Source organism: Apteryx mantelli, chromosome 19, assembly GCF_036417845.1.
Source record: "Apteryx mantelli isolate bAptMan1 chromosome 19, bAptMan1.hap1, whole genome shotgun sequence".
NCBI lineage: Eukaryota > Metazoa > Chordata > Aves > Apterygiformes > Apterygidae > Apteryx > Apteryx mantelli.
In genome coordinates, this window is record NC_089996.1 from 16,886,171 (window position 1) to 16,913,277 (window position 27,107).

The window sequence follows — 27,107 nt, forward strand, 5'->3', positions numbered from 1 at the left end:
GATGAATGAACCCAGACTCTGATCTATCAGATGTTGCATAGCCATGTAGAAAAGGCTGAATGTCCTCTATGTCCAAGCACTACTGAGACTTATGTGCAAAAAGAACAACAAAAGCCATAAGATAAATTTATGCAAAGATGAAGTGCCTGGCAGCGTTTAAAATAGACCACAGGAGTCCTGAGCCTGAACACCTTTCTGCAATCACCAGGAAAACATTCTTTCTCCTCTTCAGAGAGGAAAAAGACTAGACTAAAAAGACTGAACTAGACTAGCTGTATTGATTCAGGGATAGAAACTGTTTGTTCTGTGCTCTGCTGTTAATGCAAAGGTTCACAGACTTCTTAACCGAGGGATGTTGATCCAAACATGCTAGTCCCAGAGAGCTTCCCTACTGACCTGACACCAGTGCTCACAGTCCACTCAGACTGCAAAACGTCAGGCTGGGGATCTGTCCATCTTGACTGATGGTGTATGAGTGAGGCGCTCCCTCCCCATTCCCCTTGATGGGAAATTTTCCTTTCCCCTGACCTTTTCCTCAGGAAGAGCTGATCTGCATTGTGACCCCTCTAGTTCAGTCACGGCAGAAAGGGTCACAATAACAATATACCAAGCAAATCTATGCATCATAATGCCCTTGTACGTGAATTTTGCTTCAGCAGCAATCCAGAGTAAGTTCCCACCAAGACCAGCAACACCGGGGCACCATGTGCCCAGCACAAATGATGACTTACATACAGCCACTAAGGTCTGGTAGCTGCTGCATGGCACAAAGGCAGCAGGCAGGTAGAACCCATTGACACCAAATAGACAGAAAGCTACTCAGGTACTGGAGCTCAGACAACCAAGCCTCTTCCAAAATATGCAGCAGACTGTTGGCTCCGTCCCCTCCCTCGTGAATCACACGCCCACCTGAAACACAGAGTCCTCTGCCCGTCTGTCAGGACCAGCCGGAGCTACATACTGGGCTTCTGTTCCCTGGAGATGTGTAAAGTGAGCGTGAGAGCACAGGCTGAAGGGACTGGGTGGAAGAAATTCCAAAAATGACAAGAGAAGGCTCTGTGTCACAGAGGGTGGGAGCCAAAGGTTTATAACCATGTTAAGTGCCCCAGGCTCTTTTCATAAATCACTTCCTGCAATTGCCCAAATACTTAAGTTGTAGCAAATTTACAAGACATGCTTTTACAGTGCTTGTTTAAAAATCAACCATACAAATAGGCTCTAGACATTACCCTTGAACAGAGGCTGGTTTGCCTGCCCACCAGAACCCCACATAGTGGCTGGCATCGTCCTGACTGACGTGGCCCTGCACTGCTCAGGAGTGGGCTTCCCAGGCACGGCACTTGGCTGTTGCACTTTACAGACCCACGTGCTTGGTGGAGGAGAGGATTCCGTGTACAGGGGCCCTGCGGTTTCTTCTGGCATCAGATTAGTGATCGGGCTCAGTCTCCTTTTCTTGCCTAGGAAAAAGAACAAGGAAGGATGATAGACTTAAAAAAGCAGAAGCCAAAAAGACCAAATAACTGTCACCCAGGGAACAAGGGGCTAGGATACATAGGTTTTGGGAAATATAGTTGTAAATGGAATGAGTTTCATGTTTCTGTTCAATTCCCAGCCTCCAAACCAGCCAGCCTTTGTGTGAGCTTTAGCATCTGCAATAGCTAGAAGGTGTCAGAGGTCAGGATGAAGCACTAGCACAAATGGAAGGCACCCAGCCTGGCATTGCACAGTGCTACCCCCATAGACTGGCTGGACTGTGCAGCTGTACAAGTCACTCCAAGAGTAAGAAAAGCCTGATCTTTTGCTTGTGGCTGCATGATTCAAATAGAGGAGGTGAGCAGAGCACATTAAGTTGCATTGTCCGCGTGTCCTAAGGAATCCATAAGAGCTGCCTCTACTCAGCATAAGTAATCCCTCATTACTGCCATGAGCAACCTTCACTTTTCACTTTCTGGTCCAGTATGACCCTCAGAGCTGACTGGGCTTTGAGTCTTGACACTTTGTCCACGACAGCTCTTTAGGCAGTTGTATTTGGTATCTGTACAACATGGTATCTTTGGGGGTCTGACAGAACCCAACAATGAACTGCCATGAATCATGCTGGAAAGGCAGTGTAACCATGACACAAGTAACTCCTCTGCGGCTGTGGACTTGTTATGGATTTACACTGGTGTAACAGAGCAGTTGTTATCCCACATTATGTAAGAGTGGGGTAGTTTGACCCTCTCCTTGTTTTCTGTGGACAGAAAACAACTCCTTGCAGGATATTTCTGTTCACCCTTACGTCACACCTGTGGGCTTTAGTGCTTTGCTTATCACAGGGACCGGAAACAGTCCAAATCCCCAGTGACCTTCCCCAGCCTAGGATACTGTGCTCTTTGGAAGAAACGTAAAGTGGCATGGCTACAACCACCAGAAATCACCCTTCAGGGGGGCACCATGTGCCCCGATGTCACTTGAGCTCACCTTGTTACCCTGGCTGTCCCTTTAATGCCATTACTGAAGATCATTACATGAGCAGATCCCCTGTGGACAGGCATTTGCTTGAGCTGCCCACACACCTACCTCTTTGGTCCAGAAGATATGACCTCCAGCGGTGAACTCGGCTGCTTCCGAATATACTCCCTCGATCTAATATCAGCCTGGAATTAAGGAGGAAGACAGATGACAAGGGACTGATCAGCCTGCTTGGTGTCCCCTTAGTTATCTTAGTAAGCCCCCGCACACCCCCAAGCCGGTACATCACAAATAGCCCTAGTACAACTGCCTTGCAAAGAGAAACCTGTGTTTCTTTTCTTGTTTGGTCTCTGTGTCCCACTGCAAGCTGGTCAGGAGACCGAAGACTTAAAATGAAGAAATAAAGGGTCCTGGACTAAACAGCCCTGATGAGGGCTCATTTCAGAAGCAGAAATGATGTCCTCTGAATCCTGGCTGTCTGCCCCTTCACTTTTCATAGGAACAAGGAGCTGATGCTGAGCACAGAGGAGACAGTGGGCACAGACAGTTCGTGCCAAGCAGCGCTGCAGGCTCGCTCAGCCTTGGCTTCCCCCAAGTACTGCAGGATGAACAGCCAGACTAGGAAGCAGACTGGGCTTATTCAGCAAATCCTTGTAGCAGCTCAGATGAGTGCAGCCAGCCTTCTCCAAAGGTCTCTACAATACCTGAAGGATGAATTAACACAGACTTCCAGCACACATTGCAATTTGGCGAGTCTTTTCACAGCAAACACTGACCCAGCTGGAATCCTTGCCAGGCTGAGAACTACAACAGCCTCTCTTACCTTGCACCTACACTGAACAGCTCCTAAGACGACCTCCAAATGGTTCAGGGATGTGACAGGCCAGCAAGGACTTCCAGAGGCTAAGCAAGAAGAGGTGGCCAGTGGCAAAGCGAGAACTGCTGAGGTGATGGACTGCTTTGCCATTGTGCTTTGTTTCTCAGCCAGAGCTGCAACCCCCCCCCATTTCATGAAACCTGGCAGTAGAGCCAGGCTGGAGAAGAGCTGGAAGTCTGAGAAAGGTCTAGTGCCTCCGTCTTTTGAATTGACCCAGATGACTTCTTGCGCATGCAGGCACCCCCAAGTGCAATCTGGGAAAGTGTAATGAGTAGCCAGGCCCCTCCATGGGCCTTTTCCAGCAATTGCTCAGGACCTGGAGTCCAAGCCCACTGTCTGATGAGTAACAAGAGAGATGGAACAGACTTGTTAGAACCTTGAGGAGAGGAAATATCCCCCAAAGTAAATCAGTCCTCCCACCAAACCAACAGGAACTGCTCAACCACCCTCGACACTCCATAAATGGATCACATGGAGTCAGGGATGAGTGGAGGAGGTTTCTGCTGAGATGTCCCAGAGAGCTTTTAAGAGTGGTAAAGCAAAGACCTTCAGCTTACACCAGTGTACAAAAGGATGTCCCCTAGCCCCCAGAAAGTTGTTGGAGTGCCATAACCGTATGGATGTGAGAGCAGACCTCTGCAGTGTTGCAAGGCAATTTAACACCAGGCAGCGGCTCATAGATCCCTCCTCAAAAGGTGGGGAAATATTGGAGCATTTTATTGATTTGTCCTGGGGCAGCAGAATGCTGCAGAGCTGCAGCATTTGCCATCTCTAGACCCTGAACCCTGCTTGTGCTAGAGCTTGCTCCCTACCTGCCATTCCCGGTGGGAGGACTGCTCCAATGTGAGTCAGTCACCCTGGTAACAGTCAATCTGCTGCTGGAAGCCTCTCAAAGGGGTGACAGAGCTCATTACGCAGACACTGCATCTTGGTGTTCCTAGTTGCTCCACTGCATGAATCAGCTGTAACCACTCTTAAATGTTTGTCCAGTTCTGGCCAAGAGGGTTCGGACCTCGACAGCACTTGAGCAAGCTTCACACAGACTGATCCCATCAACAATGTACCTCCAAACTGAAGAGAAATGCAGCTAATTGTGGGCTTCTTCCTGAAAATGTGCTACAAGGGCTCACTGGTGCCAGAAGCAATTCTGGTTTAGAGACACTGGCACCTGTGCATGAGGCAGTGTGCTGAGACTCAGCGTCTCATTCCTACTGGATTAGCTAACAACTCCTTTGAGAGGGATATGCCTGGGGAGACCCATCAACATGGCAAAGAAAGCCAGAGAATGAGGCAAGGGATGAGATGCCGCTGCCCACCTCTGGACTTGCAGGTGAAGTTGCTACCAGCCCAAGAACTTCACCTGCTCTGGCAGACCAAGGAAATACTCATCACATTTACAGACCACAGTGAAGCTTAGCTGCCCTGAAGCAGGGAGGACTGAGGAGTGACAGAAATGACTGAGAAGAAAAAGTGCCCTACAGACTCTGCTGTGATAGCCTTCACTGTACAGTCAGCAAAATAGGAGCAGTATTCAAGAACTAGGCTAACTGGGACTCCCACTGGTGCCGCAATCAGGTGCAGGCTGCAGCCTCCATGCTCAGAGCACTCTGAGATCATCCATGGTTGTTACAGCTATGATACTGATGTTCCCAAACAATTAGCTTTGGTGATGGCTACTCAGCTGAGAAACAGGATTCTCCCCTCCACTGAAGACTGTAAATTAGGAGGGGCAACAAGGCTATGGAGAGGGCTGTGAAGAGCTTGGGAAGATGGGGATCCAGCAAACAGGACAGTTCTCAAGATGATATGAGATGAAAAGAGAGAAGCTGGTATTGCCCATTCTTGGACCCATCCCTGTACCCATCCCTTTACTTCTGTTCCAGCAGTTGCATGATGCAGCAACAGATGGAGAAGCCCACCACTAGTCTGCTGCATATCCTTTCCCCTAGGCAAGAGCTTGGCTCATCCTGCCTATGTGCCTTGCAGGCTGGCTGTGTGATGGTAATTATGCAGCTAAAGCAGGTAAAAACATCCAATAAAAGCAAACGGAGACAAGACACAAGCACATCCTTGGCTCTATCCCTTCTTGGCAGCACTTGCAAGGCAAATGACTGAAAGACATACCTTTCACATTGTCCTATGTATGAGTACAAGAGCAAGGCTGCCAAGCAAAACAACAGAAGCATGCTTACATGCCAGGCCGTATCAGTGCTAAGGACCCTGGGCTTTGCTTTCCAGTGGAATCCCTGCTAGGGCCAAAAATCAAAAAGATTAAGGCTGAGATTTAACCACATTCATGGTTTACTGCCCTCCTCTTGCTTCAAATTGAGCTCAGAGCCATTGCTAGACTTCATCAAATCCCTCTTCATGAAAGTGTCCAGGTCTTCCCTTCCTCTTCTGATTTGCTCTCCTGTGATATGAGCCCTTCTGAGTCAGGGCAAGCAAACAGGGAATTACTACCTTGTTCCTAACTTTATACGAGTAGAGAATTGCTGCCCCCCCCCCCCCCCCCCCCGACGAAGGCCTATCAGGGCCTTAAATGCACAAATAGGTCTTAATGGCCCTGACCAGCCTCTCCTGAGGCCTCCACCTGCACCCTCTACCCATGGGCCCAGGAGCTTCAATTAAGCTCAGGCCTGAGTGTTCAGTCTCCAGCAATACAGGATAGCATGTGGTCAGAACTGGACTAGGAGAACACCAACAGAAATCCCCAGAGCTACAGAAAGTGTTGCTGGACTCTTATTTGATATTCTTGTTCCCCAGAAGTGTTATTGGTCCGCTTTCCAGTGCTGTACCATATTAGCCTATGACTCTTGGATGCTTTCACAAACACACAGATCCTGGTCTCTAGGCTAACTTCCAGCACTGGCAGTTCTTTACATTCTCTCAAAGTTTTTCTTTCCCAGAAACTTCCTTTCTCAAAAACACTGCTACAGGGCGACATTTCAGAAAAGCTCCTGTGCTTTAGTAAAGCAGGTTAATACATCCCTGGTGGCTGTCCTTGAAGCATTTGCAACTCTCACCATTATTCTGCTTCTGAAGAGTCTCCCCCCTACCTCAACAAGCTCCCCACCATCTTCTTTCCGTCCCTGCCAGCTTCCAGTCAGGCCTCTCAGGTGGAGGCTCTGTCTGCTCACTGCTGGAAATGCAGCTCCATAACTGCTTAATAATTCTGCAAGCTAGAGAATGAAAAATACTTACATAAGGGGTGGTTTGTTTGGGAGATTTTTTTCCCTTCTCTCTATAATTGGACAGTTTCATAACTGAACTGACAAATAACTTTGATCACTCTTCAGGATAAGAGATTACGTGATGTATTTTATAACAAGGGAAAGAGGTTGTTCAATAAAGTCCCTACTGGGAGACCAAGGTAGCAAGGGTCAGATCTACAAACTATTTTTCTAGGGAAGAAAAATCCCAATCCAAGTTCTGCTGATAACATAAGCTAATGCTTGATTAGGTGGCAAGTTACTGGCCAGTCCTCACTCCTAACACAGTGCTGAGAGACAGCTTAACCCAGCGTATTAACCAAGAGGCTAATCAATAAGATGGATAACTGTCCCGTAATAATCCTCACAGATTGCTTCTATTTTCAGAGGGGACTAGTGCTGACATTAGGGTCTGGAATTGTTGCTTTGCCTATTTTATGAGGGGGCACTGGTCAACCCTGTATACATAGCAAGCTTGTAGTGGGGGGCTACATCTCAAGGCCTTAAGAGTTTCAGGACATCAGCTACTGATTTCCCTGCTGGCAGCATGAGCTATTTACACACAGGGTAGAGATGATGGCTTGTTTTTCAGTTCTCGGCTGGATAAGCGTTTAATACTTCATGTAAAGTGACCTGCAGAAATTCACAGTTCTGGGCAGGCCTACTTCTGTCCTTCTTGGTGGGCTAGAGCGACATCAGACTGCCCCAACAGCAACATCCTGAGCCAGCAGGAACCAGCTGGGCAAGATGCCAGCTGGAGCTAAGAGTATCAAGTGAGCAGGAGCCTGGTGTGCAGCCAACCAGGAAGTTGAAACAGCAGAAATAGAAGAATCAGTCCCACTGCAATCCTTGTCAGCTGGAGAGTGTTAAAAGCTTCTGTTACTCACGCTGTACATGGGAATCCTGGGTCTGAGTAGGCTTAGAGCATGGGCAAACAATGGAGCCAGGTTCTGACTTCTGCCAGAAGTAAGGGCAGCTGCTCTCAGAAGGGCTTGGTTTTGTTCCAGTTTGAATGTTTTGCTTATGAGGCTGGGATGACAGCTCTTGCCTACCTCAATCCCTCTGTCTGGGTAGTTCTAAAAGACCAAATCTCTGCAGAGGATCCTCAAAATCTGACAAGTTGGCTGAGTGGGAAGACCACCCCTCTGCAAGCAAAATTCTCCTACCTAAGCCTTGCAGTTTCACATGGAATAAGGCTTATATAGGAAGTAAATACTTACTGTAACTAATAATGAACTTCCCTCTGCTTTCTCTGAAAGATCACTTCTCCCACCTGCCTCCAAGTCACAGTTCCTTTGGCAGCATGACCATATATATCATGGGTCAAATCAAATCACTTCTGACCACTGCCTAGATACTGTTTCATGCCCAGGAAGCACAGCATGCCCTATACAGACTGGCCAGCCATTCCTCTAGGAAAGCAGAAGGTTTAAGTTCCCACAACAGCTGCACAGCACTAAATATCCTGCAGCATAGTATTGCCTTTATATAAGCCATAATCACAACCTGAAGGAGGTATCAGCAGCTGAGCTCTCTTTGGAGCAGTATACCAGAACTTTCAAAGTAAGTAGAAGTCTTTCACTGGACACTGGGAAAGCCGTGAGCACATCACCCATCAGGTCTGCCAACCTGACCCAGGGACATGCCATAGCAAAGAGGCCAAGTCACCCAGGACAGGACCCACTGCAGCATTCTACTTCCTAATTCCAGTTTCAGGTGCCCAAGATCTGAGGCTTCCAGCACTGCACCATGTCAAGATCTGACAGATCTCACCTTTTGTTCATTTTCATCCAATTCCTCCTTTGATTCCCTTAGGTCCATAAATTCTACACTGCAGTCTGTGGAACAGTGATGGATTCTATAGGGCTACTTGCAAAATGCCACACGCTCCCATTATGTTGCACCCAAAAAAGTAAAAAAAAAAATTGGTTTTGGAAATTTTTTTAACTGTTTCATGAAAGCACTTATCATAGTTACCACACAGAGGAAGCGTGATGGGGAGAAGCCTGTTCTGAATTGGCATGAGTGCCTACATTTTAGCAGATCTATTTTCCGATTAGGTGAATCTATCCTATGAAAAGGTTTAAGTGTCCTTATCCCACGCCATTCCTCTATCTCTACATTAAACGCACTCTTTTCTGGATCTCAAATCTCTCTGTAAGGAAAGTGGCCTACCCATCGCTTTAGATAAGGGTTGTAGCTAGAGGATTGGAAGAATCTTAGATCATAGATAACTGCTGTAGTGAGCTGGAAATAAAATGAAGGTAATGGAAAGCTGCAAGACACCTTTTTGTTTCCAAAGGAATGTTTTTCCCCTTTCCTCTAAACATGCCAAACTGCAGAGCTAGCTTAGAGCTCTGCTGAGGCATCTGTCCCTTGCTGGAAGAGATTACATAAGAAGATCTATCAGCCTGCTCAAGCCTGGCAGGTAGTGGTTTATGAGATCAGAAAATCTACTTTCTGATATGGACATTCCAAGGATTGTTTTTCTCTAAGATGTTAGATTTTTGTCTGCTTTATAACTACAGACTCAATATTCTGTTTTCAAAAAACACTGCAGTACCAAAGAGAAGTTCCTGTTTGTGGAGACTGTGTAACAGCCTTCAGCAGGATCTTCTTAGTGCTGCTCTGAGGAGCTGCAGAGCAAGGGTGGCCAGACACCTGACAAGCACCGAGGTGTAGCAATGCGAACTCCGTGTTCCAGGGCAACACTACAAACAGAGACATCTGAACAGGCCCTAGTCTGAACACGCAGTGGGTCAGGCCCACCTGAGTTGATAATGGCAGGGTGACCCTGAGAGAAGGGAAGCACTTGTCAGGCTAGAAGTCCCGGAGGCTTTACACTCTCCAGATCCTTTTCTCAAGCCCTGCTGTGATTTAATTAGTCTGAAGCAGAGCCCTGGTGGCAGCTGCGGTTCACTGAACGCAATCCAGTGCTGTCACCTACTGGCTGCCTGTAGCCCCAGAGCCCGCAGCTCCTTGCGGAGTGCAGTAGCAAAGAAAAGCCCAGAGGAGCAGCACTGCAGTCTGTGCTAGGCGCACAGCGCCCAGGAAAACTGCATTTCCAGCTCCTCTGTATTATAAACATCAGCATAACAGAAGCTGCCCGCAGAGAGGAACCGAGAAATCAGTCAGGCTGGGTCTGCAGTGAGGGCTGTGTATGCTTCTGGGCACTGCGTCAGAGGGAGAAGCAAAGAGCAAGGAAGGATCAGTTTGAGCTTTACCACATAAATAACAACAGGGCAGGCTGGAGAGAACAGGCCAGGAAGCTGGATAGCTACACTTGCAGAAGTATGGCCAGCTGAGGCCCTGACACATCCTCACAGACTTGGTATCCACGGCTGTCATGCCCCCTCCACTGCCTATTTGCCTGCTTCCCTACTTCAGGCCTGCATTCTCCTTCCTCAGTTCCCCCTGCTTTTGTACCTGTCGGATGGGCTCCGGGATCCGGTACCTGCAGCAGGACTTAACTAGATGCACGGCTGTCTCCAGGCACACCCTATGGCCCACAGAGATATAAAGGGGCTTAGAGCTGTTGTTGTAGCTACGCAGGACCTGTGCATTCACAAACCAGAAAGATCAAATACTTAAGGGGCTTATTTTGAACAAATACAGAGTGACAGATGAATTATAAGCCAGCCAACCCGCTTTCAGAATGGGTCTGCATCTGGTATGTCCCAGCTTTCTTGACCCTCTGCTTCCCAGTATCTCCTCACAGGGACTGTCTGTCCTTTTGGACCCCTGCGACTCTTCCCCAAATGCTTCACGCTGCTCTGGGAAGTAGTGTGCAGATCTGCTAATGCAGACTGTGCTGAAATATCACCGGGGAAGGACATTTCTTAAATCTGCTCGCTTCTTGTGCAGCACTGTTCTGAGACATATGCTCCCATTTTGCATCCTGGGAAACTGCTACAGAACTGGCACCTTTCCTTGGCTGCAGTTCATGGCTACTGGGGCATGGCATCTCACGTGCCGTAGCCATGTACATGAATATACCTAACACCTGAATTGCCACCCCTTTCTAGGAATTTCTCAGAATGCCTGAGCTGACAGAAAGAGAAAATCAGTGCTACCGGTAGCCTGCTGAGACCTTGTCTTTCTGAACTGATGTCACTGAGACAGTCCTACTACAAAGACAACATTTTTCAATGCTTCCAGTTACATGAAGCTGGAAGACTCATTGATGGCCAAGTGGATAGGGAACTCCCCCAGCTTACCATGCCCAGGACTTTCCCCGAAGTGCCAGTCAGGGGACACGCATCTCCTTCCATCTGCAGGGAACGAATCTAGAGCATAAAAGCACAGAAGGTTAGCTGGTTAGAAAGTACTTTTATGTGGCTGTCCCAATTCTCTTTGGATATTAAAGAGTGGAAAGAATTCTCAGTCTGGCCTAACCTGCTCTCTGTGCAGCTCATCCCTGGCCAAGCCATCCACTTGCAAGAGGTTCTTGGCCACTCCAATGCACGGTAGATCTGTCAGGACCCCCAAGTGGCAGGCCACACCAAATCCTGCCAACAAGGAGGCACAAAAGCAATATTTGCATGTTCCTCTGAAAATGCTACAGCATCAATGCCAGGGCCATATGAGTCAGCCCTGCAATAAAGAGGAACTGTTTCCTGGACAGAAAAATTGCCACCTTTGAGGAATCAGGAATTTGCAAGAGAACCTGATGAGTACCTTTGAGGAACAGGCAAAAATTCAGGTTATTAACCCTTCAGTACTGAGCATCCTTCCTCCATGCTTATCTTTGGAACTTAGTAAGCTCTCTAATGTGATGCAGGACACCCAAGAATAGGAATCTCAAGTGACAGCGTGGGATCGCAGAAGAGCAGGGCTCTCCAGTGAAGTCCTACCTCTGTGATGGAGCAGGCCATTCCCATCTACAAGCAGCACCTGGAAAGGCCAAAAAAAAGAGTTATTTTCTGTGCCGAGAGACACTCCAATGAGCAAACAGTGATGCTGGCCCTATGAGGAAGGAGAGGTCCATGTTTCAAGCCTTTGACTTCTCTGTATAAGGGTCTCCACTCAGTGTGCTCTCTTTTACGTTTGACTTTAAATAACCAGTGCCCCAGTAGCATGAGCTCTTAGTTACTGGCAGTGCTTGTCATTGGTGCTATATGCAGAATGGGACTTTCACGGCCAAGGGATGCTTGGCTGGTCTTGGATCAGCATTCCCGGTCCCTAAAGACAGTGCAATAGCTGCTTCAGTACAACTTCGACACTGAGCTTTCTGCCCTGCCAGTGGAGAGCAGCTAGATGGTGCAGCCTCAGCAGAGGGAGGGTCATCTTTCAGCAGCACTCTAAACCTTCGTGACATCTCTGGTTGGGATAAAGAAACATGCCACACCTGAGGTTTGAGCTTGGGCTCTTTCTGCTGAAGTCTCTGAATTGCTTCCACCAGGAAAGGGACCTCTCGGAAGGCTAAGAATCCTGCTATGTACGGGGCTGTCACAGCAACCATCTGGCAATCCTCGTACAGCACCTAGGACCACAGGAGCAGAGTACAGAGAAAATGATCTCCAGCACTTACTTAGTTCAGATGCATCTTAATTGCAGATGCATCTCTCTGGTATTTACGTCCCTTACACTCTCATCTTTGTAAAAGTACTCTACCGCTTTTGCATCTCTCCCATAAAACTTATAACACTGGGTTGTGTCAGTCTATCTCTAAGTTAGAGAAAGGGGTGAATACCAGGCTGTTGACAGAAAAGGGCTGGATGTGTCCTACCATGCCCCGCTTAAGAGTGAAGTCCTTGAAAAAAGTCAGGGCAGCTATCCAGCTACACAGTGGGGGATCTCAAAGTTCACACAGTCAGAGCATTATCAAAGCACATCTGCCTCTGTGTAGGAACAGGTGAGAGGATCCTAAAAGAAAGCCTGAGAGACAGGATATTAGCCAAAAAATGTCCATGTAGGACAAATCAAGAATCAGGGCAGGATCTGAAAGTCAGTTCTTAAAAATTCCAGTGGTTGATATCAAACTGTTTCCCTGTTTGTGATAGGTTTTATAGTTAATGACAATTTTTATATCAGCTTGAAAACTGGAAAAGGGATCAAATATCTTTATTACTTCAAGTTAAAAGACTGTGGGATGTGGGAGTCGTGGCAGATTTGAAGAGGCGTAAGTTACATCTTATTAGTTGATTACCAGCTAAACCTCACGAATAGGACATCAGCTGTTTATGAGTGCTACAAATGCTTTAATTTCCTCTCTTGATAAGCGTTAACAATAATCCTTTGTGTCTCTTTCTGGGTAGTACCTGAAATTGATTATTTCCAATATTTATCTAATAATTTTAAGTCTTTTGGGCCTGTCCACAGGCAACATCTCATCACTGCATTTTCTGATTTACTCCTGACTGACTTTAACACATACTGAAGCTACTCTTCAATATCCTATAACTTCCCTGTAATTCCTAAGAACCTCTTGCGATTAGGAGCAGTTGTCTAGATCCTTACACTTGTTCTTTCCTCTATTTATCTTCCCTGCAGAACACATGGTTGAAAGTTTTGTTGAATGTACAGGTGATAACTTACTGATGTCCTATGATGCAGAGATAAAGTAGGTAATAGCCTTTGAGCAAAAGTTTTCTATAAAAAACTCACACAACCCTAAGGAGTGAAAGTGTTCACTTGCCATTACCTCAAGATCTGGGTAGCTGAGAACCACAAGGGAAGCGCAGGCATTCGTGTCATCTCCCTTGACGTAAGATAAGTCCACGCCTCCTACTCTCTCCAGTCCTGCAAAACTTGAATCTTTCTGCCACTCCTCGGTATCCTCCTCAATCACGCCGGCCTTTAACCGGGCCTGCTCTCTAGCGAAAGACGATACTGCCGTAGTTAAAAGAGGGCCCCTTCCTTCTCAGCCCCTCGCCTCGCGCTGCGAGCAGGCAGGGCATCGCCCGCCGGCCTCTCAGCAAGACCACGGCCCCGCTTCTGCACGAGCCCGGGGCCAAGCTGTGCCCCGCGGGCGCGCGACACACACACACGCACAGAGCCCGCGGGCCCCAACCACGGGGGCAGAGCACCAGGCGCCTCTTTTCAGGCGGCCTCGTTAAGTCGCGGGGACCCTCGGCCTTCTCCGAAAACGGGAGCCAGGGAGACGCGGCGCCCCTGGATTTGCAGGAGGCTGCAGGTGAACAGGAGCCCGCTTGGGAGGGCTGCAGGCAAACACAGGCCGCACGGTACCGGGGAAGGAGAGGGATCCGCCAGGCCCGGCCCGGGACCGCGGAGGAAGGAGGGCCTCCCTTGGGCCTGGCCCGGTACCAGGCAGGAAGGGAAGAGTCTTGCCAGTGTGGTCCGGTGCCGAGGAAGGGAGGAGAATCCCCCCGGGCCTGGCCCGGTACCGAGGACCGGGGGGGGGGGTAAGAAGTCCCGCCGGCCATACACGACCCACGGCAGCGGGGCCGCGCCGCTGCCATGGCTACCGCGCCCCCCTCGCCCCCCCGCCCTTCCCGCGCATGCGCACGGCGCGCCCCGCGCCGCCGTTACCGTTCCCAGCGGCGCAGGGTGTCTCCCGCCGGCGGCCCCGACATGGCGCCGCTGCCGGAAGCCGCCGCCGCCGCGCCGCCTCCCCCCCCCCCCCCCGGGAACGCGAGCGGCGGGAGGCCGTTCCGCGCCCCCGCCCCTACCCCCGGCCCTGCCCCCGGCCCCGGCAAGGAAGGACGAGCAGCGGGAGCGAGAACGGGCTTTATTGGAAGTCCTCCCGGGCGGCCGGCCGCCCCCCCCCCCCCCCGGTCGCTCCGCAAGGCAGCGCGGAAAGGCGGCCGCGCCGCGCCGCGCCACCCTGAGGGAAAACGCGCGACAACGTCCCTGTGGGCGCGGGAGCGCAGCGGCCGCCAGGTTAAGGCAATTAAAGGCGGTTTCCGCGTTTTTTGAACGAGAGGGCGCTGGTCCGGGCTTGGGAGGGCAAGGCTGGATCTCCGGTAAAGGGCAGGAGATAAGAGAAATACAGATTGCAAAAGACCGATGAAAGCAAAGTTCAAAAAAGCTTTCAGATTAAGAAGAAAAAAAAAAAATGGTTCCAAGCCAGGCGCCTGCCTCTTCCCAGCTGGTTCCCTGCCCCGTCCTTCTGAGGCACAAAAGCATTAAGGCTTTGCGTCACACATTTGGGGCTGTAGTAAACCAAACCAACTACCCCCTCTTCCCCCAAACCCTGAATTTCCAGAATCCCACTGACACAGTGTTTGGGCACTAGCGATCCCTGGGTACAGGGGAGAAGATCAGCACAAGGGGCACAGATAAACCGAGGGCTGCTGCTTCGGTAGCCTTGGCTTTCTTTGGGCCATTAAGGTTCTCTGTGCTCTCTTTTGAAGATAGCAGCTGCTTTCCAGGTAGCAACAGCGTGAGAGAGGAGAATCGCTTCTGGGAATGCATCTTCGAGCTCCACAGCTAACTCCGAGTCTTTTACATCAAGGTAAGGAAGAAGTGATTCCTTCAAGCTGGAAAATAAAGAGCAAAAATAGTATTAATAGATTGTATATAGCAAACTACAAATGCCACAGTATTTAATGTTGGTGCATTTCTAGCATGTAAAGTATACAGTGTTTTAGTATGCTCATTTTTTATGAGAAGGATTAAACAGCACACTAAGTGAGATTTGTATAGAGAGCTGAAGAACACAGAAGTCAGGATTAAAAATTGTTGGGGCCAAGCTGTGTGTGTAGAAAGCTGTGTGTGCTCATCTGAGTGATTGCAGAAGTGCTTGTGTTGATCTTTAGCACTCAAAAATAGCAAACCCTGATATATTCCAGCAGCGTTGCCAAAATAGCTTGTATAAGATGATGAAGAGTCATCATATATGCTAGAAACAGACAATGCTGCTTAGTATACTAGGTACAAATTCTTAATGTTGATGGTTGTGCTTTGTGTCCAGGAGGGCAGATGTTTGTCAAGGGAACTGTTTCCTTTGCATGCATTTTCAGAGGCAGAGAAGCTTAAGTTAAGAGCTAATGACTGTTAGATAGCTTGGGCTGCTTGGGCTGCACAGGTCTATTACCTCCACTTGGGTTTGAATTCATCCACAGCTTGGACACGCCTCAGCTTCAGGATGATCATTTCATGGAGCTCCTGCAGGAAGGTTTCCAGCCTTGAGTGGACAAGGAAGGTCTTGAGGAGCTTGGCAAGCTCTGGACTAAGCTCAGTTTTGTAGACTGTGCTGATGTCTTCAAAAGGATCCTAAAGATGCAGTGAGAAAAAACATGCACCCCTTAAGCAGCTTCATTTAGAAAAGAGGAAAGGCCTGCATGGACACAGAGGTTACCAGTGTTCTTACCCTTTTGAGGCGCAGAAGGTGCTCTGACTTGCGGGTAGAGAGAAGTTGCCATAAGGCTATGTTGTGCTTTAGGTGGCATCTGCTAAGGGCCTGAAAGAAAAATACGCATGAAGAGAAACCGGATGTGAGGGATGTATTTAGGAACCTATTCTTTCTCCACCACCATGCCCATGCAGGTCAAAAGTGCAGTGGAGCACAAGCACAAAGGAAAGAGCGAGCGTGAGTGAGCCCACTAAGGAGAAAACCACATTAACAGGCAGGGTGACATAGCCAAAGCAAGATGGCACTCAGTAGCAGCAGTCAGTCTTATTATGACAAATTAGCATAAACATGGTCCCATCCACCAGCAGAAAGTTCATCCAGCCCTTTCAACCTGAGTGTAGGAGCCTGTCTGCAATAGGCCTGTTTCTCCCTCTCACCCATTTTGCATGCAATAATTCATCTTTTTGGCCATCACGAGAGGAAATGGGAAAGTGACAGAGCTATGTCACATGTACTTGTCATCAGATAGTGCCTTTGCCCCCCCATACGTACAGAGCCTCTTTTCACACATCATTAGGAGATTAAACCTCCCTCTTTCACCACCTTTGAGAGGTAAAGGGACATTTTCATTCCTGCTCAGCACCAGGCAGCCAGTGCCACTGAAAGCTGACTCATTATTGGAAGTTTCCTCCTTGCATCTTTTGCTCTTTTCTCAGTTTTAGCATTGCACCCAAATATGCTGTCACCCCACTGAGGATTCTCTTTCCTGGTGCTGGCAGGAGAGGAAGGATCTGCAAAGCAGAACTCAGCCTGAGCATCCTGCACTTGACCTGTCTGTAGGAATCTGCAAGAACCTACTGAGCATCATGAGCTATATGGTGCTCCCACCTTGCAAACACTCGTTGCAGTGAAAGTGAAAATTGTTTTCTCCTCTGCTGTAAAGTACAGTGGGGAGGGAATTCTAATACACTCTTTTTAAAGCTGAAAATTTACTTGGGCTTGGAGAGCAGGCTGGCTGGACTTTGTATAAATCAGTACAGATTTTATCCCGTAAGAATAAAAGCTTTGCTTTCTGGACTCACCTGCAGTACCTGAGGATTTGTCTGATCACCCATCTGCAGAATTTGTGTGATGTAGTCATTCAGAAGCATTTCAGGGTTCTCTCCAGCCATGGCAAGAAATCCCAACGTAATTTCAGTGATAGACAGAGCATCACAGACATCACTATAGGACTGCAGTTCCCCACTGATCATGTTTATCATAGAACTGGGAAGAGAGCTCTGAAAACCATGAAGTCAAAACAGTTGCCAGTATTAGCTTAGATCCATTCCTTATTGCTACTCAAGTTGCTGAAGCCCTGGAAGAGGGCAGAGCCCCAAGTTTAGGAAGCTGTAAATGCTTAACTATATCCCCTTTCCTTTGCAAATCCTGACTGAGGAAAGAAGTCCAGTTTGCACGTATTCAAGCCATGCAGAAAAACTAGCAGACAAGCCTTTATAGCAGATGAACAAGCCAAGAGACACAAGACAACCCTGACACTTCTTGAGATGTCAGGGGTCACTTGCTTGTCCTGTTTCTTCCATTGCGGAAACCCACCTGATCCAGCTTATTCCTGACATCATTAAACAGCTGTTCATAATTCCGATCATATCTGTACACGAGGGTAGGTATTCCCTGTCAGGAGAGAGGAATCTGGGATGAAATCCACAGGTTGTAGAGCCTTGGTAACATTGCTAACCCCGCTACAGCACAAGCCTGGCTGCAGCAAACAATGCAGGGGTCCAACACAAGCCAAGAAGTTGACTGCAGAAAACACAGCTAGCTGCATTGTCCTACCGTTAGGGTGATGAGTGGCTTCCCCTGCAGGAACTTGCTGATGACTTGCTGCTGGATCCTCTCCAGATCAAAGTCCTGCAGAGTCTCCCCTCCCTTCTCCATGCTGTACTGGCAGTTGGATAAGATCAGAGGAATTAGGTCCCTCTCAACCTCATAACTGATCAAGTGCAGGTCAGCTACCTCTGATGGACTGATCAAGTACCTACAGAAGAGGGGGAAAAAAAAAGTTTCTCCTTTTAGAGGGAGAAGCCTTTGTGAAGCGGGGAAAGCAGACTGTGTGGTAACAAGTAATACAACAGAACCAAAAAATGTCTAGCTGGCATAGCAACATACCTATCATCTTCCTTGATGTATTTGTTTACTGAGTAGATAAAGTTATTGTGCAGACTAATGAGATAACTGGCTAATGCTGTGGAGCAGAGGCCCAGTCCCTGTCGACGTGGCAGCAGGACCTCAAGCTTGCTGTCCAGGGTCAGATCAGCATCACAGTAGCCTTTAGGAAGCTTAATTTCCCCTGAAATAAAAAGCAGAGAAGACTACTCTTCAGCCCATGATGAGCAGGCTCTCCTGACCTAAAACAGATCAGGAGAAAGGATGCAACCTGAAAAGACAACTGAGCGCAGCTCTTTCTGTCACTTAAGTGCCAAAGGGAAAAGGTTCAGGTGAGAAAACTACAAGAGGGAAACAAATTCTTCCATTTCCACCTAGACCTCCTTAACCGTTAATGGCCAAGGTCAGTTTTGCTGATATGTCTCAATGTCACTGATGGGAGGAACTTGGATTGTCAAGGGTAGCAGAGGACCACTGTCTTAACAGCTGGCAACCTCTCGCCCTCACTCTCAGAACAATGCTGGGAAAGAAGGGTACTCACCGTTGGAATCCAGCGATCTTCTCAGCTTGTTCCAAACAGACAGAAACACATCTGCTCTCCTCTGTAAGAGGTCCCTCATCACATCTGGGGAATACCAGAAACAGGAATCCTTAAAACACCTTTTATCAGCAACACTCTGAAACTCCATAGTATGGGAGGATTTTTTCAAAGCACACTGCTGAACTCTAGCTAACTGCTCAGACAGATCAAAAGCATCTAAGTGTACATTGAACAGTTTTCTAATGTTACCAAATTGAGTAATTTGCTCTGTTTGTTTATAGTCTTCCATTATCATCTGCTATTGGCCCAGGCTACAAGGCTAGATGGATTTTTGGTCCAAATCTGCATGTCTTTTAAGCACTATTCCTTAAATAATTAAAGGAGTTGCCACAAAATGTCAGTTTGCTCATGAGTGAAAGGGACAGACACCTATTATACCTACTAGGCAGGCGCTAATCTAGGGCATAACTTGGAAATCCTGCACGTCCACTGTTGCACTCAGGGTTTTATCTTGCCTACCTCTGAACACAGTCCCCACCCCTTGTGACCATTCTTCCTGTGTTTACATCCTCTTAAAACCAGTTGATGACTTTTTCAAGCATGACTCTGGGGTTAGGGTCTCCAATTCATTTGGGTAGAAGTTAAAAGCAAAATATGAGGGCTTAAGCTTGCAAGTTTAAGAGAAGTTTTCCCTTTTAGATTTTCTGGATAGTCCAGAAGTTCAAAGTATCTGAAGCACTTTTTGTTTCACTAATTACAATTTTGGCAGAGTCGTCTCACCTGAGTGGGGTTCGTTGAGGAAGTCTCTGATCGTGTAGTGCTTGACAACAGCGGTGTTCTGAAACCGCCTCACCAAGTCTCTCTGAAGAGCCAGAATGTCTGGTAAAGATTTAACCAGCCTCAGTTCTGTTTCCTAGAAGGGGAAAGGGGACCTATGAATGAGATTGTCCTTGGACAAACCACATTGCATACCTCTGTTGAATTAGTTTTTAAATGATTTACTAGTAGAAGAAAGATATTTTACCTGTGCAATTTTCTCAAGAGTATAGAAAGTTATGAGAAAAAGGCACTATATAATCAAATATTTCTCAGGTTCGACTGTCTTTCTCCCTAACCTTGCCAGTGTGACGGCCCTGCTTCTGCCAGTGTAGCCAGCTATTGGCTTATCTTCAAGTTCTTGCTGGATGTGGTACACTGTCACTGGGCAAATACTCTTATGGTGCATTACTGCAGGCCAGTTGGGCGACCAGGTAGATTTCAACATATCTTGGAAGTAGACTGGTGAGATTACATACTCATTTCCTTTGAAGAGTTAGAGAGATGCATGGAGGCTTTCTGCAACAGTCTGCCCCATTCTTAAGGAATACGGGTTAACACAGTCAGCCCTTTCATATATGAAGAAGGGCTTCCTCTCATGGGCTTATGCTCTGTTTGAGAGAATCCAAGATGGCTAGTTAGTTACGTCTGCTCTCCAAGGTACCACTAAAGGTTAAGAGGTTCTCATATCATTTTCTAGGTTATTACTCAAATAGCAGTTCTCAGAGTTGTGACCAATGGTCTGCAGAAACAGGGAGTGAAATCAAGACACCATTACTTTTTGAAAAGGGAATGAGGCATCTCGCAACTTAGTCAGCTGATGACTAACCAGTAACTAATTCAGATCCTTTATGCGGCATAACCCATGCTCGAGTGATGCATTTTACCCTTCAGTCTATATCCTGCCCTTGGACCTCTAAATACTAAACCAGATGTGATCTTGAAACAAAGCTGATGGACAGCTCATGTGCTCTGCAGAGCAGTATTTTACAGGGAGATAAAAGCTGGCAGAAACCAAGACTGAGTGCGAGAAACAAGTCTATTGATCTCACAGTATCATTAAGATTGAGGCTGCTCTTTACTCCTTATTCTCTATTCCTCTGCTTTCCTAAGAGAGACACGAGAGCTAACATCATGGTTTAATCTGGAACCAAAGAGAGGAAAGTTATGGAAGGAAAATTAGCTTCCAGTCCCTTCATAACTTCAACTCACAGACAAAAACCTGTCTTATGCTGTGATTTTACTATTTCAAAATGCTCACAAGGCTTGACACATACTGATGCAGTTCATCTTTTGACATGGAGCTGACAGGAGTTTCTTTTTCAACATCAGTCATCACATGAATAAAAATACTCAAGATGATGATGATGATGTAAAGCCAGTCACTAGACATTGTCCCTTCCTTACTGACAAAGCATTTGCCAGGGTACTGATCTTTGAAATTTGCAGTCTCTCGTCCCTATATCACACTCACCTTCTGCAGAAACTTCCACAGGAGAGGAACAGTGTCCTTGGCATTCTTTTGCTGGACTACATGGCCCAGGTTCTCCACTGAAATCCTCTTTCGGCAGCTCCACATCTTGGAGTGGTGTATGTGACTGTTCTTTGGCAGTTTGGACAGGAAAGTGGTAGGGTCACTATATACTATTTTCACTACTGGATTGGAAGAAATTCTCTCATCCTCTTGAATGTGTTTATTTAGCTCCAGAAGCTTTTTATCTAAACCCTGTATTAAAAAAATAAATAAAAAAAAGTGAAATCAGGTCAGAATTGGCAGCATCCTGCCATGTTGAACCTCCACTGAAGTATATTTCCCTGGCAGCTCAATGACCAATTGACACAGAAGCATGTCAAAGCAGATGATGAACTCCCAGGCGAGGTTTGTAAAACACATACTGCAAGACAGGTATTTATACCATAAAGTTATTCTTTATTCTCCAGCTCATCCAACTCCCAGGTATTCTATTCTTTAAATAACAAACATGAAAAAAAGGCAGATAGTATTAATTATGGTCACAAATGTGCTCACTGGACAAACAGTTTTAGCTGAGCTATGATATTTCTGCTTTCCAGCTATACAAAACCATTATAGCACAATCTAAATATCTGATACTCATTGCCACAGATAGAATAAAGTTGACCGAATAGTTGATAGAATAAATTATGGCCCTATATACAGCTTCCACATTTGCTATCCTTCAGATGGAAGTGATTAGCTGACAGTAAATGAAAGCTAACCTGCAACTGTGTCATAGATGGATTGGATTTAGGAATAGCAGTGTGAGAAGTTTGGCATAGGTATTATTGCACGTCAGATTTGCAGGTAAGTGGTCTTTGAACAGCTCGAATACTAAAATTTTATACAGCAGACTTCTCACCTCCAATTCAGGAAGAATAACTGTGTTTGCAACAATTTCTTCCCATTTGTTTCTTTTCTCTTTGGTGGAGAGTACATCAAATTGAACTGGCCCTGCAACAGGAATATTTATGAAGTGTTACATTTGCAATACTTCAGTTAAAAGAAAACTCAAGTTCTCTAAGCTTCCAGGCATGGCATTCTTGCAAGTTAGTCTGAAGAGCCAATAGCAAATTCAGAGGTCTTAGAAGCTAAATAAGTATATCAGTCTATCTGGAGGGTAAATGTCATCCAAAACAGCACATAGTGATCTCAGTTTTTTAGAAGCTTCAGTCCAGTCATTCATTTGCATGATATGGACATTTATACAAGTCATTCATAATCCCAGGAAAATTAAACAACTTGTCCAAGGTTAGATCATGATCAATGACAGACCAAAGAACAGAGCTTGGAATACTGACTTGTGTTGTCACACATTAAAAATACAGCCATTACATATAAATCATCCCATGACACAATGGCTCATCAACTTGAACTCCAGATGTAAACTGTAAACCATGCTCTGCCATCTCTCTTCTACCAAATAGCATCTTGGTAACCATTTAGAAGGTAGTATATAGATTAGTACACAGCATGAGCTATTGTGCTTTGAATACTGTCTCTGCTTCTATGAGCTGAAAGCTCTGTCAAAGCATCATGAGATTATTTTTTCATAATGCCTTTTCAGAATTACATACTAAATCCTGCAAACCCCTCATACTTGAGCAAAAGAAGTAAACCATCAAAAAGTTTTCACTCCCTATAAGAAACAAGCTGCGATTTTCTGGATCTTCCTTATTAGCTCAGCTACTGCCTGTTGGAAATGGTCTATTAGTAAAGAAGCTAAATAACTGCTGCCCTTAAAATGCTATCATAGCTTGTAGATGGTCAGCAATTTTCCTTACACTGGCTTGGGTGCTGATGGGGGTCCTTGAGAAGGTTGCCTAGGAGAAGATGGAGGATGTTGATAGTCTCATCCACACTCTTTCCCAGAACTTTTGTCAGCTGTGCCAAGTCCTCCCGAATATGCTGCTGAAGGAAGATTACTGAGTTCTGCACCGGTGGCTTGATTATCCTTTCCAATGACTTAAAGAACAACAAAAGGCAAAAAATGAGCATAGCCAATAATGTCCAATTTGAGTTGAATGCATGCAGAGCTACAGTCCATAATCAGAAATTCTCAACTCTGTCCTACCAGATTCCTACTACTTGAACATATAAAAAAGCAGGAATGTGTGCAGCGAAGTACCAATCATTTATCACTAGAAGTCTGGAAAAAACCAGTGCTGTTCCGATAGATGCATTTCAGCTCCCACCTCCACTATAGTGTGCTAAGATGGCCAATGAACTGTCCAACCTCTTTCAAAGGGTATGAAGGAACCAAAATCCCTCCTGGGCAGGATGGGAAGTGAATTTGGAAATCACTGCCCTAGTCACTAGGCAATGGGACACAAAAGGACCCACACCATACAGAGGTTTCACTACTTTTCATGTGGCCACTCAGAACAATTATTGGAAGATACCTGAGGATCTTTTGCAGCTCCCAGCAACATTGACAAATGTGTGAGCAAGCGTATGAGAAGGAAGACAACTGGAGACATGGCCCGATCAGACACTCCCATTATTTTTCTGTTTTTTGCATCTCCAAGTATGTGGCCAGTTTGAGTTCTGTCTTCGTTATTCCTGTTGTAAGGTACATATTGTAATTTTTTTGTCTTGACAGAAAATACAAGAGAAGTCTTTGATACCCAATAATGTCTTTTTGTTCCATAAGTTTTCTGAATGCCATAAAAGCTGCCAATTAAAAGTGCTGTAGTGGAACAAGGGCTTCCTGGTAGTTTGGTACACAAATAAGCCAATTCCCTTATTTTTACTGGCTGATTACTCTTCCTTGGACATCTCTTCCTCATACATTTTCTGTGAAAGAAGCAGTGTCCAGCCCTGTGGGACAAGATTAGCCACCTCCATGCTGGAGGGATGAGAAGCCACTGCTGTTAGAACTAGTAAACTCGATGTTTTTGCACAAAGGCTGGAAGTACTAGTCTGGGGAATCAAGGAAGGGAAAACACAAATCATAGTTACTGGAGCTTTGGTAGAAGGTCGTCAGTCATACCGGTCTAAGAAAATGTAGCCTATTACTGTATATCAGTATAGAACCACATCATCAGCCTGGATGAGCAGAGGGATGAAAAGCCTAAAACCAATAGTCTGACAAGCCCCTAACTTTAAGGCAGCTTCTGCAAATTCAGAGTTATACCAGCACTCCTAATGGCCAAGCCTCTTCTCCCTCAAGGGAATGGCCAAGGTCTCTGGTTTCTAGGGGAATCCCTTGTGCCTTTCAGGTAACAGCATGAGGAAATACTTATCACACTTCTAAGGCAAAAGGTATGTACTACATCATTTAGTGCTGAAAAGATTAATGAAGCAAAGCATACCGGAATTCTTGAAAGCCAGGCAGTGCTTTATGCTGTTGCCCTCCAACTAAGGCACCACAGTCAAAACAGCGGCTCGTTTCCATGGGGAGACCACACTGGCAAAAGACAAATGAGAACACTGAATTCCAGACTAAGAGCTTCTCTGGCAGAGAAACAGAATGGAGCCAGATTCTGGGGCAGAGGAACTGCATATTCCATTTCAGTCACAGGGAGGTACCTCACTCATGCAATACCCTTTCTTCTACTCCCCTTTTCCTACAGTAAATTGTCACAACTAGATAGAGGATTTTTGTTTTTTTAAAAAAGCCAAATAAAAGCTGCTAGCCATGTCTATAACAGCAAGGCCTTCTATAGTTTCTCTCTGCTAATTCCCGATACACAAATCCAAGCTATAACTGGTTAATTAAAAACTGCTATATACTGGTAAGAGGGCCTCTGCCTGCCTTGTTTCCTAGATTTATGGTATAAGCTGCATTAGAGCTATTCTAAATTTTACATTGCAATGGCAAAATGATTAGTAACATAGTTTATAAAATGAACCACTGTGCAATAGAACATAAGAAGAATAAGAAAAATGTAAAACAGTTTAATGTTGCAAACACCACCTACTTCAAGAGTCTCAAATTCTTACCTCTCCTACAGTGCAGGGGTGGCCATTCGGACATGCTATCAAAAGAGAAACAAATTGGACAGTATTGTAAGACAGACATTTATGAAGTCCCTGTTACTTCCCTTTATAGGGACCATCATCTTGGAGCAAGAAATATGCCTCAAGATCTAATGGAAAGCACTGACGTTCTCAAAGCCCAGAGGAATCATTGGCCCACACAGGAACCAGAAGAAATGTTCAGTTTTCAGGAAATTTTCATTTTCAGTTTCTCTTCTTGAGAAACAAGGAATGGAAACCTGGAAGATTTTGCTACCAAGTATCAAATGGGGCTGGTAAGCAAGAATACTTCCTAGTCTGCACTAAAATCCTAATAAGGAGAACAAAGAAGTGAAAGCTAACCCGGAAAGTGGCAAAGTACTCCTCTTCTACTCACATCTCTCTAACATAGCCAAAAGCACCAGGACAGGTCTCTTGCAATCTTGAACTTTGTAAACAGCTATAAGCTCAAGGCTAAACAGAGCTTGATGAACTGTGGTGCAGTATCCGCATAAAGTATAGCTACAGATTTTAATTACAAAGCATAATTGATACTGAGAAGAGGAGAGTATCTGACCTCACATTTGGAACAGTTTCATTCAAAAACAAGGATTTTCATTTCTCCCAGAGAAAGTCAGGAGTACTTACTATACCAGCGCAGAGTGTTCATTCCTTCCCAGGCCTTTGCCTGAGCCATTACATCTTCCGGCATTGTAGGCAGAAAAGAGTGCTAAGGGGAAAAAATGGTGACAAATGGTTACATAAATCAGTTCTTTATTGTAGCAGTTGTTCACTAGTTCCTCATGATGGAGAGTAAGGGACGTCTGAAAGCAGAGGTAGTACAGAGGGAAGAACGTGATGTACTTTTTCAAATTCTACCTGTGAAAAGCTACTCAAAAAAAAAAAAAAAAAAAAAAAAAGCTGTCAACATTGTGAGGATTTGCATGGGCGCTCTCTGGACTTCCTGAACTGGATTCCTCTTGGAGTGGCCTCACATACCCTGGTGTGCACCTTGACAGCCAGAAAAAGTAGAGCAGCAGACCCCTCCATCCTCAGTGTAGGGCTCCATAAAGCATTATCCTCTAGAGCATGCAGGTCTCCACAGTATGACCTGCCAACTGCTTTCAGACTTGCTCATTCAAATTTCAATATCAGTATTTGCCAGATACTCCTCAAGATGAAAAGGAAAATTCACACCTCAAAAAGGTACCAGTCCAGAGCTTGTCACTCTGCTAATTAATCCCGACAATGCTAAAATAATCATCCAACAGTAATTCACAGCAAAAACATGAGTTGGTGTCTTCTGGTGTTAAGAAAGGTTAGGTTCCAGAGGAACCAGCAGATGCATGAAAGAAGCAATATGCTGAACTACCATCTGAGTTAAAGTCTCCTTACCTTCATGGTGTGCGGACAGAATGCCAGATTTCTCAGGGGCTGCAGGATGGGGTTCTGCCCACACAGCAAGACAGCTGCGGTATGAACAGCCATTTCAATCAATGCTCCATCGTGGCTGAAGTTTTGAGGATTCACTGTCAGAGATGGCAATGTGTTCTTCACAAGAGATGTTGCAAACTGCTTCAGGTTCGGAGAATTCAGGACTTGGGAGTTCTGAATGAACTCAGTCATAGCATCAGTTTGCTGAAAGCACAGATTTAAAAGAAATAAAACCAGCATGAGATTGCCCATCAAACTAAAGAGGACTAGCAGCTACTTCCCATGCTGTGTTGTCCCCTGCATTGAAAGCTATCTTCAAGTCTGCCCAGATTAGGATAGAACTATATTTAAGGCAAAAGAACAAAAGGTTCTTCCACCAATAATTTAAATCTCACTCATCCTTACAAATAAAGCATGTTTGTCACAAGCCTCCATAGTGAGGTATCTTACCTGCTGCCTGGGGTGAAGATTTGAGTCACTGACTCCATACAGGGCAGTGACCTCTCTGAAAATAGCCAGGAGCAGATGGACAGACCTTACAGGTGGGGAGCTGCTATGTGCCTGAAAAAGAAGAACTGATGATGCAGTGGAGAAGAGGCTACAATTGGCATAGCTCAGCTTTCACAAAGCTTCAGTTGGTTACTGGACATGCACACTTCAGCAGGTCCACAGTAAAGCTCTACCTGCTCATGAAGGGAATAGTGCAAAAATGGCTGTTCGAGCCATAAATAAATGGGTTATCTGACAGTCCTCAAGCTGATTGTGTTTTTTACGTCAGAAACCTCTGAAGTATTTTATGGTTATCATTGCACAGAAATTACCTGGTTGGTTTTGCATGGTAAGGCACAAGGCTAGGCAGATATGGGCAGACAGGGAGG

General features: G+C 46.1%; 2 protein-coding genes across 4 annotated transcripts in view; both read right to left on the reverse strand.

Moving 5' to 3' along the window:
• Nucleotides 1–1,055: 1,055 nt before the first annotated feature.
• On the reverse strand, nt 1,056–14,112 carry ENDOV (endonuclease V). Its single transcript, XM_067308423.1, has 9 exons — nt 14,032–14,112; nt 13,184–13,355; nt 11,888–12,022; nt 11,394–11,433; nt 10,936–11,048; nt 10,758–10,826; nt 9,967–10,095; nt 2,563–2,639; nt 1,056–1,457 (listed from the first exon to the last, which is right to left on the reverse strand). The coding sequence occupies exons 1-9, from the start codon at nt 14,073–14,075 to the stop codon at nt 1,427–1,429; spliced, it is 810 nt and encodes a 269-aa protein (XP_067164524.1). The 5' UTR covers nt 14,076–14,112; the 3' UTR covers nt 1,056–1,426.
• A 101-nt stretch (nt 14,113–14,213) lies between these two features.
• RNF213 (ring finger protein 213) overlaps nt 14,214–27,107 on the reverse strand; it is a 55,727-nt gene continuing 42,833 nt past the window's right edge. For 2 of the 3 annotated variants that reach the window (XM_067308362.1, XM_067308363.1), the window contains exons 49-66: nt 26,680–26,790; nt 26,191–26,433; nt 25,444–25,525; nt 24,781–24,815; nt 24,150–24,244; nt 23,238–23,397; nt 22,620–22,800; nt 21,698–21,789; nt 20,794–21,045; nt 19,284–19,416; nt 18,504–18,587; nt 17,966–18,146; nt 17,633–17,834; nt 17,393–17,470; nt 16,879–17,076; nt 15,815–15,904; nt 15,539–15,717; nt 14,214–14,981 (exon numbers count right to left, since the gene is read on the reverse strand). In XM_067308362.1, coding sequence (XP_067164463.1) covers nt 14,828–14,981; nt 15,539–15,717; nt 15,815–15,904; nt 16,879–17,076; nt 17,393–17,470; nt 17,633–17,834; nt 17,966–18,146; nt 18,504–18,587; nt 19,284–19,416; nt 20,794–21,045; nt 21,698–21,789; nt 22,620–22,800; nt 23,238–23,397; nt 24,150–24,244; nt 24,781–24,815; nt 25,444–25,525; nt 26,191–26,433; nt 26,680–26,790 — 2,550 coding nt within the window. In that variant the 3' untranslated portion in view covers nt 14,214–14,827. Of the gene's footprint in view, nt 14,982–15,538; nt 15,718–15,814; nt 15,905–16,878; nt 17,077–17,392; nt 17,471–17,632; nt 17,835–17,965; nt 18,147–18,503; nt 18,588–19,283; nt 19,417–20,793; nt 21,046–21,697; nt 21,790–22,619; nt 22,801–23,237; nt 23,398–24,149; nt 24,245–24,780; nt 24,816–25,443; nt 25,526–26,190; nt 26,434–26,679; nt 26,791–27,107 lie in introns of those variants that run through there. The other variant, XM_067308365.1, reaches the window with a different exon arrangement.

What these genes read in the sequence shown, in the direction of transcription:
- ENDOV (XM_067308423.1), bottom strand. Translation starts at nt 14,075, where the DNA reads ATGTCGGGGCCGCCGGCGGGAGACACCCTGCGCCGCTGGGAACG. An exon ending in TCCCGGAGCCCATCCGACAG is followed by an intron (nt 2,640 to 9,966) that starts GTACAAAAGCAG and finishes CCTTAATTCCAG; the next exon opens with GCTGATATTAGATCGAGGGA. An exon ending in ATATCTTCTGGACCAAAGAG is followed by an intron (nt 1,458 to 2,562) that starts GTAGGTGTGTGG and finishes TCTTTTTCCTAG; the next exon opens with GCAAGAAAAGGAGACTGAGC.